At 35.9% G+C, this 18,242-nt stretch overlaps 1 protein-coding gene across 1 annotated transcript; it reads right to left on the minus strand.

The window, feature by feature from the left end:
• Positions 1-2,325: 2,325 nt before the first annotated feature.
• LOC139117138 (protein zwilch homolog) lies at positions 2,326-18,104 on the minus strand. The gene is made up of 14 exons (XM_070679990.1): positions 17,931-18,104; positions 15,032-15,182; positions 13,864-14,033; positions 12,859-13,061; positions 11,978-12,057; positions 11,335-11,502; positions 10,269-10,340; positions 9,718-9,846; positions 8,535-8,732; positions 7,525-7,681; positions 4,268-4,433; positions 4,002-4,097; positions 3,353-3,465; positions 2,326-2,874 (listed from the first exon to the last, which is right to left on the minus strand). Exons 1-14 carry the CDS (start codon positions 17,966-17,968, stop codon positions 2,795-2,797), a joined length of 1,821 nt encoding a protein of 606 aa, XP_070536091.1. The 5' UTR covers positions 17,969-18,104; the 3' UTR covers positions 2,326-2,794.
• Positions 18,105-18,242: the final 138 nt, after the last annotated feature.

Genomic DNA, 18,242 nt, shown 5'->3' on the forward strand with positions numbered 1-18,242 from the left:
TATACAATGGTTTGGTGGAATTTTCGAAATGCTATGGGATTGGGTATGTTGTTGCAATCAGCCATCAGCCATTTCGAATCATATAATGAGCAAATTAATGTGCACAAGAATGCAGCCATAGTATTTTATCTTCGAATTCGTATCACGTTTGAACAAAATCAGTCTATCGAGGGACAGTGACCTATGTTTATGTTTCAAAGACATATACACCAAAATTGAAATCAAATGGCTGTCTATTGACCATATGGATCATAGCACAAAATTAGTAGACATGCATATGTATGCCATAGTACTTTATCTTTGTACAAGTCTCAACAACATTGGTTAAGGATATTGCATATGATTAAGCCTCAAAGACATGAAAAAATCCAAAAATGACCATCGGGCAGATATATTGGAAAAAAATTTACAATCTGGCAGCCATATTGGAACATGTCACGAAGTAAATTGACATGTATGCCATAGTGCTTGATCTTTGTGCCAAGTTTGGACAAAATGGGTGTAATGACCTTTGAATTACGCTTCAAAGACGTGCAAAATTCCAACAAAATGGCAGTTCTGCAGCCATATTGGATCCTATCGCAAGGTTAATTGATACATGCCTATGCATGCCATAGTACGTGCTTTGCCTTTGTGCCAAGTTTGAACAAAATCGGTTCAAGGATGTAAAATGGCCACCTGTCAGCCATATTGGATCATTTCACAAAATAAATTGGTGTTCATATGAAGGGCATACTGTTTTGCTTTTGTGCCAAATTTGAACCGAATCAGTTCAAGGATGTCTGAGTTCTAGGCCAAAGACATGAAAAATCGCAACAAAATGGCCGCCTCACGCCCATACTGGATTTTATCGCAATATAATTTGACATGCATATGTAGGCCATAGTGTTATGCCTTTGTGACAAGTTTGAACAGAATCGGTTCGAGGATGTTTGAGTTATGGTTCAAAGACACGAAAAATCGCAAACAAAATGGCCGCCTCACGCCATATTGGATCGTATCGCAAACTAATTTAACATGCACATGTAGGCCATAGTGTTATGCCTTTGTGCCAAGTTTGAACAGAATCTGTTCAAGGATGTCTGAGTTATGGTCCAAAGACATGAAAAATCGCAACAAAATGGCCGCCTCGCGCCCATATTGGATCATATCGCAAAATTATTTGACAAGGATATGAAAGCCATAGTGTTATGCCTTTGTGCCAAGTTTGAACAGAATCTGCTCAAGGATGTCTGAGTTATGGTCCAAAGACATGAAAAATCGCAACAAAATGGCCGCCTCGCGGCCAAATTCGATCGTATCACAAAATAAATCGACGTGCATCTGTAGGTCATAGTGCTATGCCTTTGTGCCAAGTTTGAATGAAATTGGTTCAGCAGTGTCTGAGAAACTGTTGATGACGGACGGACGGACGGACGGACGGACGGACGCACAGACGGAACCCAATCTATAAGTCCCCGCCGGACTTCGTCCGCGGGGACTAACAAAGACAGCAATGTAAGTTACATGGCATTTAGAAGTTAATTGAATCATCATTTAAAGGCCCAGTAGCTGTAACTTTTGAATTTCTCACTATTGTTTTTTATGTTAAAGGCCCAGTAGCTGTATTTTTTTGAATTTCTCACTACTGTTGTTTTTATGTTAATTACAAGTTCTTGGTTTACTCCCTAAAGCATGTCGAAACACCTTACCTTTGAATTCTAGTCCAGACCAGAATTCACTTGTCAACAATAACAATGCAGTCTACACATGTACAGGCTGAGTTGACAAGCTGAATACTGGGTATCTCAACATGCTTTTGGGAGTAGAACAAGTAACTGTATTTGACACACTAAAACAAAAATCGTGAAAAACGTCATAAAAAGATACAGCTACTGGCCCTTTGACCAATTTATTAACAACTTATTTGCTGTACATTTCATTCACTAACTAAAATTTAACAGTATATTTCCACCTCAATACCCATCTTTAAAGGTAAACAGTCATCTGTAATCTAAATATGCCCATATATGGTCACAGGGGCATTCCTTGGTATTCAAAATGCCCATGTGAGGGCGCTGTTTTTAAAAAGCGGCCACCCGCTTAAAATCTGTGATTGGTTAGATTTTCTCTTTCCATGGTAACTGTGGCAAAATTGGAACAGGTGACAGTATACCTTTAAAGGGAAACGGTCATCAGAACTGTGCCTGAGCGAGTTTCTTGTTTACAAACAATGTATTTCGTGCATGATATCTAGATGCACCTCATCATCATAGCTGCAACATTTAAATTATACAATGTAGATTATGACAGACATGTTTTAACTTTCATTAATCAACATCGTACCTTCGATACAGTTCCGACAACTGTATCCCTTTAAAGGTTTTACAAATTCTTCACAATATCCTTCCACAACATCACTTGTCAACTTGAAATTTTGAACTTCTGTAAAAGGAATCTGGAGGGGCTAGGGTTTGCCCTTGTAAATTTTTCCTCCTACAAGCAGCCTTCATATGAAGCATTTTGGTAGAATCAATGGTGAGACGTTGTCTCAACAAAACTACCGGCATGTGAATTGTACCACCATCTAGATTTTAACTGTAACTGCCTGCCACTAGAGGGCAGAGTCTGTACCTGTCGTATCAGTTTCCTTTTTCAGAAACACTACCATGTGCACAGCAGGAAATTACATGGGGATATTTGCAAGGACTGTCACATGTTAACAAGAACAGCATCAGGGATTTCGTCAGTGCAGAGAGTGTCTTGCTGTGTGTAAATATTGAACAGAATAAGAGTTTGACATTTTAGTTTTCATCTAGGAGTACTTTGTCTGGCTCTGTGTCACTGCAGTCACAAAGTAGTACAGGCTGTCCTCCACATCATTTCTGGACATATCTAGTAAGGGAACAAAATGAAAATAATATATTAACCATATTAAGTAATTCTTAACTATACTGGTACATATGTTGCTTCTGTAATACAGAGAGTTACACACTTTACTTCATCAAGTAACGATTCCACATTATTTTTGATGTTACTATTCAGATAATTAAATTCTGTGCCAGAAACTTAAAAACAAGTTTGAAGATTCACGAAAGGTCCTTCTTATGTATCAATTTATATGTTTAATATCATGTAGACTACAGAGTTATGCCTTTCAATGGCTTTTTCATTTTACAAAACAACTGTATTATTTTGATGAAATATAAGTGAAACAGTGTACATTTCCGAGCACAATAACACTTAAAATAGGTATAAGGTTTTCCTGATGTGTCTGGCATTGTGACAGAGTTTATCACCAGGGTGGCAGATTTTTCCCATTGTGCCTTTTCTGTGTCAAAGAGAAAATGTTACCATGTATTGTAATACATACCCTGAGTGTCTGCACATTCGATGTGATCAAAGGCAGGTGTACTGCTCAGTTGACAGATTGTGGCTGCCTCTGTGGCACCTTTGAGTTCTAGTCTCCATACAGTGGGTTGTAAGCTGCCATATACCAAACAGATACAAGATATAAAAAAATATTTATCATTGACTTTTACATTGTGCAATAAATTCATGATGAAACTTCAAGTGCAAATGTTCCCAAAGAAACGCTGACATTATTTCCGATTTCAATGATGGACATCAGCCATCAGACAATAAACACTGATATGGGCCAATCATGTGTACATCAGCATTAATTTATGGTAATTTTTCAGTATTATATGTAAAGTTACGAAAGGTGCATATGGCCCTCTGAAGAATATACCCTCCCAAGGTAAGAAGACTTGTGAGAAATGTTACTTCAGTCGGAAAACATGCAACAAACATTTTCTTGAAGTTGAGATGAAGTGGTACATGGCAGGGATTTTTGATGCAAGCACTGATATCAGTAAGATATCTGTAAGTTTGTAAGTCTCATGAATGGTAGTGCCGAGTCTTGTGATTTAAAAAAAAAGAAAAATTGTTATAAAATTACTACATCTTCCAATCCTAACACAGAAAAGTTGTTTATAAAATTACATGGAAGGTGTCCTTACTTGGCATAGAGACCCTTGATCAGAGCAGCTTCCAGTGATAGTTCAAACGTGTGGACTTTGTCATGTGGGTAACTCTCATAGTGCTTCAATGCACACCTGGAAATAAATTTAAAAATGAAAATTAAATGAAAAAAAATCAGATGAAATCACAACAACACACAGAAATACTCTTACATGCCTGTTGTGACCAGTGCATCAAATGACTGAGACTCTTTGAAGGTCAAGTCCATGGTCCGTTTCTCTGAGAGACAGTGCTAGACACTGACCTGACTAAAGATCGGTGATTCTGAAGGGGAAGTTTGAGGAAGGCGATGGATCCGACTGCAAGCTCCAATACATTGTACAGTCTCTGAAGTCTTTCCATCTCTTCCTTGGTAGACAGCTCTGTTCTCGTGTAGAAGTCAAGCTCCTCAAGCATGACCAGTTTCTCAGCTGTAGGAATTAATGATGGAAGATATGACGGATATGATACTAAGTATGATACACAACTAGATTTAGATTTCTTTGAGTGCCACACAATGCTCACTACCGCTTTAAATAGCTTTGTCTTGAGCCTAAGGGGTCAAACTGCATGATATTGAAATGTATTGTGGGTAAAAGTCAACTTTTGGCTGCAACAAGAGTTTGAGATAGCGATTTGTTAAATACTTTTATCAAAACAATTTATTTTTCGGTGCAAGTGCAATCATAGATATGAAATGACTGAACCAAATTGAGAAATGTTTTTTCCTGTAACATGGTGCTGGGAAGTACAGTATGTAAAACAGGAATGTTCACATCCATGGTTTTTTTGCATGATAAAATCTTAATGGCAAAATTTAGAATAATCATATGGAAAATGGGAAAAAGAAAATTTTGGGTCTCTGAACGTGAATTAGGCTGGGTTCATTAGTGTCTCATACACATACAGTTTCTCTTGGCTTTTCTGGCAGGATGCTTTGGTATATGTAGGAATAATCACATCTAGTGTATGATAAACTGTTACAGGCTCTTCCAAATGTACATTACTTTGTGCTGATTTACGAACAATGTAAAAGAGTCTATAGAATAGACATTCAAATACTTGATGGAATAGCCCTCTCACTCTGGGTGCAAAAATGTGAAAGTAAATTAGTTTTAAATAATTTTGATAGCTGGGTGACTTTAAACACTGAGGTAGGACAGGGCTCGAAAATTTTTTAAAAAATTCACTTGCCATAGGCAAGTGAATTTTCAATTTCACTTGTCCGGAAGAAAAATCCACTTGCCCTGAATTTCAGATGATTTAAGGAGTAAATGTGTATTGTTTTATTCATGTCATTGTAAAGAAACAGTAGCTGTAACTTACTGATAAATTTGTGTCCTTATTCTGTGTATCAAAAATAATATCTTATGTAATGTATACATGCACAGTGTTTCAGCCAGCTTTTGCTAGCATGGGGACACAGTGACCCATAGTAGGTCTTAATGGGGACAAATTAAATTTTTTTTTGGGGGGGGGGGACATGTAGTGTATTTCAATAAAACAACACCGGTACATTGTCATTGTGTGTCATCATGACCTGGTACCTTGTGTTAAATAGGCAAGTCAGGTAGGTGCACTAAGGGTAAGTATATAATAGGCCACCGGTGTGTGTCAAATTGTGCCCATGTGAAACTTTCAGTATCATTTAGTTTACTGCTACCACATGGTATGTGCATAAACTGCAGGGTTCCCCTAAGTCACCAAAATGATTAGCGAACTCATTAGCCAAATCAAAAATCTTGTAGCCACTTTGAGCAACTTTTAAACAGTTTATGATCTCAAGTGTAGCAACAGCTTTGGCATTCAGGAGTTCCTAATTTTACAAATCAAGATGTTTTGTATGTTGTTCATGATAGTTTTAACATTAAAGAAATATTTGTTTAGTTTTTATTACATTATCTTTGTTTTTATGACATTGAAGGGATTGAAATACTTTTTCATTTCTAGTGGTAAACTTTTGCCACAAGAAATAATAAGGTGGCAATTCTAAAAATCAGGTAGCGATGTGAAGTGTATATTACCACAGATACAGAATACTTCTGCAGCATTGAGTCAGTGTTCACAGTATGACAACTTATCATACATATACACTACAAGCTCCTTAATGTGGTTTTGTTAGCCACACAAATACAAATTTCCATGCAGAAGAAAGCATTCTGTAGCATAGTGACAGTGTAGATACAAGTATTGTGGTGTTGTGTCATAGTTGTGATCAAGCAGGCTCAATAGCATCTTCAGCATAAGTAATTTCTTGAGACAAAAAGGGTCAGGTCAAAATCCTTTAAAACAAGACACAATGATATTGTTCAATTCATTTCCCAATGTTTCAAAGAGTAATAATAGTTTTAATGATAATGATAACATTGTAGCCTAGGAACATTTCATGTGATATTTTGATATAATTTAGAAATGACTGGTGATGTTCACTATTACATCATTAAACTGGAGGAATCTGCAGAAATATTAATGTGATTATTTGAAATGGATATGCTTACTGCAACTACTGTTGACAATTTCCCCTTGCCATAACTGTTAATAAAATTTAATTTAAAACTGACAGTCAAGCTAAATGCCATTAAATTGGAAAGCACCAAGAAATTACCTTTTATCATAAGGTTGTACCTATAAGCCTCCATAGGTGGTTTCTTTTGAACCATAATTGTGTACTTAAGGGATCTTCATTCATGACATCACATAAGATGACCCAGATTTGACCTTTCAGAAAACCTCAAGTTTTTCTCCTTTTCCCTTGTATTCTGACTCTGTTTGTGAAAGTTTCCTTTGAAATAATGGTTTTTACTATCAAACTGAGTAATTGCAGGCCAAATTTTGATTCAAGCAAAGTAGGTAAAACTTGGACTAAAAAGGACGACCGGTACGCGGGACTCACAGAGGCAAAGCCGGGCCTCAGTGTATTCATCAATTTCATGGTCGTCCATGATGCATGTGTTGTAGCATGCATGAGGGACTGAGAGGGACCGTGATTGCAGTATCGAACAGCAACAATGTTTGCTTCACGTACCAGGGAATTTGTAACTTTGTAGAAAGGAGAGTAAAGTGTTTCAATACATTGTAACTTTGTAGGAAGGAGGGTAAATTGTTTCAACACCTTACAACATTTTATTGTAAAGCTGTAGTTTTCTGTTGAGGAGGCATCGTGACATGATTTCATGAGAAGAAAAAAACATAAGATCGTGCAAAGACGTCAATATTTTGCCATTTTGTAACCAAGCAGAACAGAGCTATTTTATCAGCCGGCCATATCGAAAGCAGTACACTCAAAGAACTAGAGAGTGGCAGCGCGTACGTACAGTGGCCTCATTGAAATTCACTTGTCTGTCGGGCTGGGAGAATGTTGTTTTCACTTGCCCGGACTCAAAATTCACTTGTCACGGGCGTCGGGCGGCGAGAATTTTCGAGCCCTGTAGGATTAAGCAGCACTAAAGAAAACAAAAGCTCACGTGAAACAAATTACAGATGATCTGACATGACAAAAGAAGACAATAAAGTAACATTTACCAACAAAATATGTGGTGTAATCTCTCCTGATTTTATCCATGCCAATTTCCACCAGCAGTTCAATGGGAGAAGTGTCGTGCATACGTAGCTGGTTTATTTTCCTCTCGTATGATAACCTGACGGCTTTTGCAATCAAAGTCTGGTTATTCCTATGTACCTATGATCCAAAGCAGAATGGTGAAACGGCAAAGTCAGCCTATCATAGCTTGCATGTCAGTCCAATGACCCAACCTTAGTCAATAGGGTTCTGTTGAAGCATATTTTTGCGAGAGTTCTATCCAAAGCATTTTTCCAATACACTAACTCAGGACCAATATCAGTGATAACTGTTATAACTGTTTTGTTCCTGCATAAAACTTTGACACCTTTTTTATAAGAATTTTATTGTGTGTATCAACAAGCAATTAGCTATCAACCACTCAAGCAACCAACTTACATGCACTGTATAGCCAGCATTGTTATTGTTGGTGATTGAATATAAGTCCTTGGATAGCGTCATCAATGTTACTGATGCACGTTGCATAAATCGATAAATACATTTACTCCCTGTAAAACTGAACACAAGTTTCAGGGCCGTAAAGGCAAAGTACCAAGAAGTCTGCAGTAGAACAAATTAGATTCTGAAAGAAATTTTCAAGTGTTGCTGCCCTTATATCTTTAATTTAGTCATTACATGATTTTATCAAATTCCTTCTTTTTTTTTACAACTGTCAGCTTGGACTCAATAAATTTAGAGTGCCTACTTGAATAAAGCCGGCTTAAATGCTAGAAATAAACAAATTTATTATGATTTTGAATTTGTTCTAAAGTTTAAAAGATGCAACCATACCATATTCACACAGACAAGCCAGTGATTAAATTAATTGTAGTTTATTGATTTTTTTGTTGTTGCTATTTTCTGCAAATATGATCACAACTGTGCAACTATTTGAATTGCCTGCGCCCACTTTCTGTATGACATCAATCCATTCTTTATAAAACAGACACCACTGATCTAAGCAATAACTCACCATGGGTTGTATCTCACCATTCTGTAGTGCTCTGAGTACAATATTGAGAGAGTCGACCACTTCTTGGTAACTGGCAGCGTTCTGAAGCAGATTCCACAACTGTTCAGTGAAATCCAAACTTTTCCTCTCAGGCACCAACTGACGATGCATCGGTGAGTCAAAGTCCTTGTCTGTGGAATCCTCTTCTTTTGTACACACCTACAAATAAATATGCTTATTACATGCCTCGTATATCAAACGTTGCACGCTCCATAGGATTCAGTGGTAACTTGTTGATGATGTAGCGGGCCGCATACTCATCATTTGACTGAAATTGAACCGGAACTATTTTCAACTTGAAAACTTTTTGATGTAAAATGATAAAATTACATGTTTTACACAGGAAATACTGTTTTACAAAAATGCATAAAAATCTGACAAACCGCATAACAGTGATTTAAATATATCAATGCGCCGTTTGATGATGATGAAAATCATTCTATTTTTTCAACAGATTTTCATATAACATGGAAATAAAGCATATAATTGTCATTGGTATGTAAACCCAAAATTTTGGAGTGAAAATTATGCAAGAGAGGCATGTAATAAAAATATTATAGCCCAAACCAGGACTATGTACCCTTGAAGCAGGAGACCATTTTGTCAGGCAAATTGTCACCTACACTTAGGCACATAGTCCAAAGTTTGGGCTATAATATATAATATTGTTTTAAATATTCAAAAATTTGCTTTTTTTCGTATAGAATTTTATTTTTAATTGAATGTTTGACTTGCCATTGAAAAATATACAACCTCTCTGTAAAACAGCAGTCAATGTACCTTTCCCACAGAGATGAACAACTGAAACTGGCTAGTATACATGTCTTTTAAGCCTTTACAGAAATACTCCTGCATTTTGTTGAATTTCTTGAAATATTCTTGTCATATGTTTCTTGTAATTAGTATAAAAATATTTTATAATTATTGGTGTACAGATATTTTCATTCTTAGGGTTATTTTTTATATTTTCTTGATTTTTTAAAAGTTTTACGAGTCCATTTTTACATTGACTGTATATTTTGTGTTTTTATGCAACATGAAATGAATAATAAATGATAAATATATAAAATGAAAGTTTAATGGAGGAAAATGTCATGTCTGATGAGTTTTATTGATCATTCTACAATGATAAATGTAAATTTACCTTCCTCTGAGTGCCTTTCTTCATGTCTTCAATGAATGAGCTCACTTGATTTGGAAGTGAATCTTCATCAGTCTCTGCCTTGGACCTGGCCCACTGTATCTCACCGGTCTCAAGTCCCTTAGCAAAGCTCTGAAAGGTGAGCGAGGCTGTTAGTTCTAAGTTCTAAGTTAGTTCTCTGAGTTTTAAAGATGAAGAAATTACCACAAGATCATCCTGTTATCTGGGTCATTTGATAAAACGTGGATTTATTCACATTTATGTAAGCTGTTGGTCATCATTTGAATGCACTAATGTAGCTCAAAGATTTGGCATGTCTTTTGTAAACTCTTTTCAAATATTTCCGTAAATGCCATCCATGCAGACTTGTTTTCAAAACGAGTTGCTGGATTATGGGAACTGAAATGACTTTGATCTGTTCAAAGCCACACACAGCACAAAAAATTATGCACAATTCTGTTTGATTTGTACCGACGACATTGGTTTTCTTATAAATTTTTCAGCTCTGCATATGAAGGTTATCAGGACAGAGATTGGCAGTTATTAGTGCTTACCACCAGAGTGCAGAGTTCTTTGTACATAGCATGAATCACACTGCGGGTGTCTCCAGGTACCACTTTGATATACTGAAAAACAATTCATTATATAAACTTTGTTTTTGATTATCATTAAAAAAAGACACTAGTGTTTACAACATTTCACTATTGATCCATTAACCCTTTGAGCGCCAAAGTCAATTTCTGTTGTCTTTGTAAAATGTACCCCGGTCAAATTTTTTCAGATTTTTGCCAAAATTTTGATAAAAAACTGTAGCCAATGAAATGTGACGTCTGTTTGATCTAAAATTATCAACAAAATTACAGAAAACTTCATAAAAATTGGTAAAATGTTACAATAAAATTTTTGTGGGAAAAATACAGCACTCAAAATGTTAAAATGGTATAATAATAAATCAGTGTGCCCTCAAACAAACAACTTCTGGAAACTTTTCATTAACTTGAGGGAATTTTTTTGTGGAAATTTCTTTGCGTTATTTCAATATCTGTACATGTACATGAAAAAATATGTGCTTACATCACAGGCAACTTGTTTGTGTTGTAATAGCGTTGATCGCGATTTCAGATTTGTTACTAAATATAGCTGCACGCGCGCGACTTTCGGACAAACATGCTGAAATTCGGACAAATTTTGTTGTTGCATGCGCGGCTGCTGTTGCAGCTTGTAGTCTCAGTCATCAATTCATACGAATAAGTGTGGCGCTAAATATCCATTCTAACACTCGCAGGTTTCATTTTCGTCGTTTATACGGAAAATGCGGAGAAATGTTTACTTATGCATATTAATGAGATAGAACAGTGACGTCATTTGCGATCAGCGCTATTTTGGCTTCAGAGGGTGCACTGAATGAAACACTGCAGGTAATTACAGCAAGATGACAAAATATTTGCTGAATTCATTAACAATTTATAAATCGGCTGATATCAAAAGTGGTTGTGTATTGTACGGGGAACTTTGCTAACTAACTCCAATGGATGGAACACATTATATAATATCTTCAAAGGAAAGACCAGTGAGATTTGAGAAATGTGCTGGATTGATGGTACAGATGACGATACATACCACAGTGGACTTTGCACTTTGTGGTGGTTTCTGTAGGATCTGAGTGACATTGTCCCATGTACAGTCTATGGTCAGACTGCTGTGTTGTCCAAGTTGACCAGATGATAGAGACACATCGTGTGACATCGATCCAAACACATCATACTGTGCATAGCCTTTAGAAAACACCTGTTGGGAAAAATGCACATATATAAAGTTTGGTTTTTAAAAACTGACTCGTTATGGAAACTGATCATGAAATAACATAATTTCCAGAAACATGGAAATAGCATTGTCCAATCAAGCAAGAGTATATGACTGAGCAATGAGTAAATATAGGCAAAGGCATACATGTTTAGAAGAAACTTTAGTACAGAATAGAACCAAAGGCAAAAACAACAAAATCAATGTACAAGCTTGTCATCCCCATGATTGACAGAGGCTGTATGGAGCACTTTGTAACAAAATGTCAGTACTACGATATTCTATGCAATGGTAAAAACCAGTTAATCGCTATATTGGTATGTGAATAATCACTGATAGATTAGGAATTTATGAAATGGTGAAGAATATCGAGCTTTTTCGGTGAATTCTTTTGATTAACAAATTACCATCCTGACATACTGTAGATGGACATGTAGCACGAAGACTTATATCAACTCACATGGTGACAATCTGTATGGTATCTGTGCTCTCTCAGCACCTGTTCTAATGTTGGCAACTCTGACTTTACCACTACAGGACCTGACAACACAAAACCAAAAAACGTAAGTTAGTTACACTTTCATGGAATTATTTGTTATAAAAGTTGTAGATTAGAGCTGATCATAATAAAGTGCATATGAATTAAAATCTAACACATCTGTGATGCAGTGTTAGTCAATCTCATTGACAAAATAAAAGGATTAGAATGAAAGTATGTTGATCTACAATCATTCTCTGCTATATAATTTTCAATGTAAATTCGACATTTTTCAACTGTTTGTTCTCTGAAATTTGTGGCTATTAAAGTATTTGAACATGTATGCTTGAGATACGATTGGCCTATATTATCACCAAGAACAGACAGTTACAGGTATCACTGAACAAACTTGACAACTGCCAGTGGAGGGAAAACAATGTTTTTCATCATGTGACAATATCAGAGGAGCATTAATGAAGTTCAATGACCATGCATGATGAGAAATATAGTTTTACTAAAGTGACTTTGACAGTGTACAAATATATATAACCTTGGAAATTTGAAAACTGTCTTAGAGCCAGACACAGAGTGACTGTTGGATTGTCATGAGAAGCTATGGATATGACACTGTACCATTCCATAGCAGTGGAAGAAATTTGATTATTTGTTACCAAAGTTTTTAACATAAAATTTCTATTGTAGTTGAATATTTTCATCTGCATTCTAATATTAAAATACATTACATTTCCGCTAAAGGTTACGGACCCCTGAAAGGAATTGAAATGTGAGCATTTTTGCCACAGTACATGTATTCCACATATAAAACATATTTGGTGCTTGTGGAAGTAAAAATGCATGCATACCAGTGCAGGAGACTTTATAAGTGGTAAATCCAGCAGCTTGACCAGATGACGTCGTATCAATGTGAGTGCCCATGAAACCAATACACTCAGGTTCTACAGCTGAACATGGTATCCATACAGGTAGTCTTTTCACGCTGATTGCATCAGATTGATTTTTAAATATGTGTGGATTGCTGCTAGTTGCATACATAGAGAGAACTCTCCTTCAGGAAGAGATAAACAAACAAACAAATAAATAAATAAATAAACAAATAGATAAACAAATAATTAAATAAGTAATTAAATATATACATAAAAAATATACACATAAATGTTTGAGTCCATATATCAAAGTATTCACACTATATTTGGAGACATTAAAGTAGACAGTACATGTGAAAAATGCACAGACAGAGTAGATGACGGAATTGGGGGGAGAGGAGCAGAAGGGAGGGGCATGATGCGTGTCTCTGTACCAACAAACTACATCAATCTGCCCATGCACACTAGTATTTGGTATACTTTCAGATACTGGGAAAAAACCCCTTTTTACCTTAAAAACTGCCAGTTGAGTGTCAATGAGAGAAACTGGATAGACTCTATAACCAAAACTGTTTGGTTCAGTAGCGGTATTATAGAAACTGCTTAGATTGTAACACACTGACATTTTGGTGAGGGGATATGAGGTGAACATTCAAAAAATTCTCATTTTCATGCTTAGGCTTAAAGGGAAACAGTCGTCAGAACTGCACTCAAAGGTCGTATGGGACCGACGGACCATACAGCCAATGTAAACACTATATCTGAGGTACGATGGTGATTGATGAAAGTTATAACAGGTCTGTCACAATCTACATCGTATAATTTAAATGCTGCAGCTATGATGATGAGGTGCATCTAGATATCGTGCACGAAATACATTGTTTGTGAACAAGAAACTTGCACTGGCCAAGTTTCGACAACTATTTCCCTTTGAGGACCTTCTAAAGATGGTAAACTGAAATGAGATTAGCTGACACTATTTACCTGACTTCTTGAACTGAAAGGGGTCTGGTTGTGGATAGTTTCCTGGTAACACCTGGCATTGATATATCAATATGGACAGAGTCACCCAGTTCATTCAACACAGATGTTGATGTCTCCTCGTCTGAGTACACGTCGCTGCCATCACCATCCTTTGATTCTGATCTCCTCGACTTTGAGTATCAAAGAGACAGAAAATATCATATAACTTTGTAAAAACATCTATTTAGAGGAAATTCCTGAAATGACTCCAAGAGGTAAGATATCCCAGAAAGAACACACTGGAGCTAACCCCAGCATCAATTTTTTGTCGCCCTGAATCATCCACAGCCAGAAAAAATATAATGAATAAATGTACGGGAATTATATTTCAGTCAAATATAATATAGAAGTAAAATTATCACCTGTAAATCCAAAATTATGTTACTTAACTCTCATAAAGAATTTCATTTCAGGGTACTGTTGCTGTAGTATTATTGGATGGTCGAGCTGGGATTTTTTAATCAAATTTCAAAGTTAAAAATGTTTATGGAACATTGGCATGGTTTACATATTATGCAATAGTATTGGATGAGAATCTTCATTGAGTAAGAATGTTAAAGGGACATAAGCTGTAACTTGTGGCAAGTTTTTCAGTATTCTGCTTCTGTATATCAACTACCGTGTCTGACCCTAATCCGTTTGTCGTGCTGAAATTTCGAGTATTCTTTTTGTCAACACAGCTTGTATGTGTGCAGCGATCATTGTTTATTGTTTACAAATGAATTCTAGTCCGGACTTGAATACAATTTGCAACGATAATTGTGTAGATTATACTCATATTGTTGTGTTGATATGCTAAATACTTGGCATATATAGGATTCAATGCAGAAAGTGTAAGGAAACAACAAAACAAAGTTCAGGGAATAGATAGATTTTTCACCATCTTAAGTTTTTTTGAAGATCAGAAATTTAATTTTTTCAAAAAGAGTTAAGACAGCGATGGCGCCCATATAAATTTTAAGCGTCAATTTATATTGGGCAATTTGTTTCTCTAGAACCAAACTTTGCACGGTGAGCGTGGACTTTCATTCTCAATTTTGAGAGGGATAGTTTAAGTTTCCTTAAAAAGTTTGAGCATAGTTTAAATCTTTCAATTCACACAGCATGTACCATCTTAACACATATTCACCTCTCGGCATCTTTGGACAAGTATGAAATCTGACTCCTTGGCAGATTTTCCTAACAGTTTCTTGAGTGGGAAATCTTCAGCAGGCATTCGCTGCAAATGATAGAGTCCTTCAAATCTTATACTTTCAGTATCACACTCTTTACTTGATAACCTAGAACATGGAAAATACAAGAAAAAACTCAATCATTATGCATAGGAACTCACAGTATTGTTTCATTCTAGCACTCTTATCACAGGGGACTCAGGTTCCTTGTTTGTTTGTTTATGCATGTTTATTTGTTATGATTGTTTCCATGTACAATATAGAACAACATATGAATTTCATCTGATTTAACCCTTTGAGTGCTGTATTTTTTCCCACCAAAATTTTAGTGCAACATTTTACCAATTTTTATGAACTTTTCTGTGAATTTACTGATAATTTTGGACCAAATGAACTCAATATTTCATCAGCCAGTTTTTTCATCAAAATTTTGCCAAAAATCTAACAAAAATTGACTGAGGCATATTTTATAAGGGCGACAAAAATTGACTTTGGCGCTCAAAGGATTAAAGAAAATTCATTATATGCAGTTTTACATTGCAAAGATCAAGGGAAAAGTTGACTTTCATTATAAAAAGTGGTCACCATTTTTTTTTCTAAAATGAATAGTGACTCCAGAAGGTTTACAGACCAGTTTCTGTGTTGTACGTCTTTTTTGTGTTTGATTCTTTTTTTTTTTGTGAAATAAAAAAGTATTTAAAAAAAAGAAAAGAGAACCACATATGAAATAAACCATATCTGGCTTTTGCCATGAGGAGTACGCACTCATGTGTGTCCACCACTCTCTCTGAATACTCACCCTTTATGGGATTGCATTAGAAACTTTTTCAAGTATTATTTATTGACTATATTTGTAAACAAACAAACACCATTCTTTATTGACAAATATGAACACTTATACAACTCTTTATTGGTTCTTTATTGATTTGCATATGGAAATAATATGTAACAAATCAACAAACAAGCATAAACAAAGAAACAAACAAGAAGCCTGAGTCCCCTATGCTCTTCTGTCATAACATACAACACACAACATAAACATTGTACTTGTCAGTTTCTATGGTAATGGTGAACTGATCATGGAGTACAAGTTAGAAAAATACAAGTTCTCCTTTTGATTGTAAACCTTTATTATAATGTGTCTAGGCAGGATATCACCAGTATGTTTCTGTTGACTTGAATAAAGTTCTTGAAACAAAGTAGACAAGTTGGGAAGTCACTGGGGGTGAAGGAAGCATTGTTTACTGAGTTCTATGACCGTAACCAAATGACATCAAACGCTCATGGTCTGATCAAAATATGAATATCATTGACAAAATCAGTATAACATTTTATCAGGGTTGAGCTTCCTTTCTGCTCTGCAATACTTGAAAAATCAAATTGGGTTCAACAGGGTTTAGGTTCTTTTCTTTCTGCAGTTCTTTAGAAAGTCCCTGAATGCGTACAGATCATACCATAGACTCTGGAGCGAGACACTTGACACGGCTGTTGACAGAGTGTCCAATATAGTATACAAAGGGATATGTACTATATTGGACTCACCGTAAAGAGATGTGACAAGTATGATCCATACTAGTTCAGTGACTTTAAAAGTACTGTATAGTGTATTCAACCCTGTCAAACCCATTTCAAGATTTTTCAAGTATTGCAGGGCATACAGGTAGCTCAACCCTGATAAGATACCAAATTGATTTTATTAACAATATTCATATCATAATAGCGCTGATCGCAAATGACATCACTGTTATCTCTCATTAATATGCATAAATAAACATTTGTCTGCATTTTCTGCATAAACGACCAAAATAAAACCTGCGAGTGTTAGAATGGCTATTTAGCGTCACACTTATTCGTATGAATTGATGACTGAGACTACAAGCTGCAACTACAAGCTGCGCGCGTGCAGCTATATTTAGTAACAAACCCGAAATGGCGATCAACGCTATTATTACATTTTACAAACACTACACATGCCTTATTTGCCAGTGCTTGATTGCACCTAGTCTTTCAGCCATACATAATAACTCAATCTGGGTATACCTGTCAATAATAGCTCCTAGCTACAATTTGGTATATAGTTGCCACTGTGCTGTTGCTGTTATATTTTTATGTCGTTAATGTGGTGAGGTCACTGTTCCTTTAGCAAGATTGTGGTGAAAGTACTGCAACTCGACCTATGTGACTATATATATATATATATATATATATATATATATATATATATATATATATATATATATATATATATATGCTAGACGTGGAACTTGTCGTGATTACTCTACAGACTGTTTCATGCGCTTGGCAATCGTCTCCTGACGATTGCCAAGCGCATGAAACAGTCTGTAGAGTAATCACGACAAGTTCCACGTCTAGCAATACCTATGCCCTGCGGAAACGCATCGAGCACTATACATTGCCTGAATTGACACCAAGCCACTGATATATATATATATATATATATATATATATATATATATATATATATATATATATATATATATATATATATATATATATATATATATATATATATATATATATATATATATATATATATATACTGGCAAAGCTAAAAAGAGGGCCCTTTCACTGCACCCCTGTAATACTTGCTGTGGACCTTTGTGCTGCAGTAACGTTGACCGCAACTTTCCTCGAAGTATAGTGCAACTGAAGCATGCACTATACGAGTGGCATGTAGATGAGAGCCGAATCGCAAGATGTGCACCTGTGCTGTGTGTATCCGTCCCCTGAAAATTGCCGGGAAAATTTTGGACTACAAGTACATAAGTACTTGTACGCAAGTATGTACGTGTACTTGTTCAATTGGAAAATAAATTTGGTTTTATGCTTACTTACTCTTCAAATAGACTTTTAGCGGTTTTCAGGAGCTCCATAGTGACAAATATTCTCGGCAACAAAGATGTACTGAATCACTCTATTTGTCAGTAGCACAGCTGTGAATTCGAAAACTCCGCCATCACTTACACGAGATGCATGTTGGGAAATCGCACGACCCCTAAAGGTTACCGAATGGAGTCCCCGTACTATTTCAATGACCTGACTCATAACACTTTTTATACTTCCGATAAAAAAATGTAGTCACCTTACATACTCAACTGACCCGAAAAACGTCGTCCAGTATCAACGATATATTTAAAAAACAAATTT

This window comes from Ptychodera flava, chromosome 18, assembly GCF_041260155.1.
Source record: "Ptychodera flava strain L36383 chromosome 18, AS_Pfla_20210202, whole genome shotgun sequence".
NCBI classification, from domain to species: domain Eukaryota; kingdom Metazoa; phylum Hemichordata; class Enteropneusta; family Ptychoderidae; genus Ptychodera; species Ptychodera flava.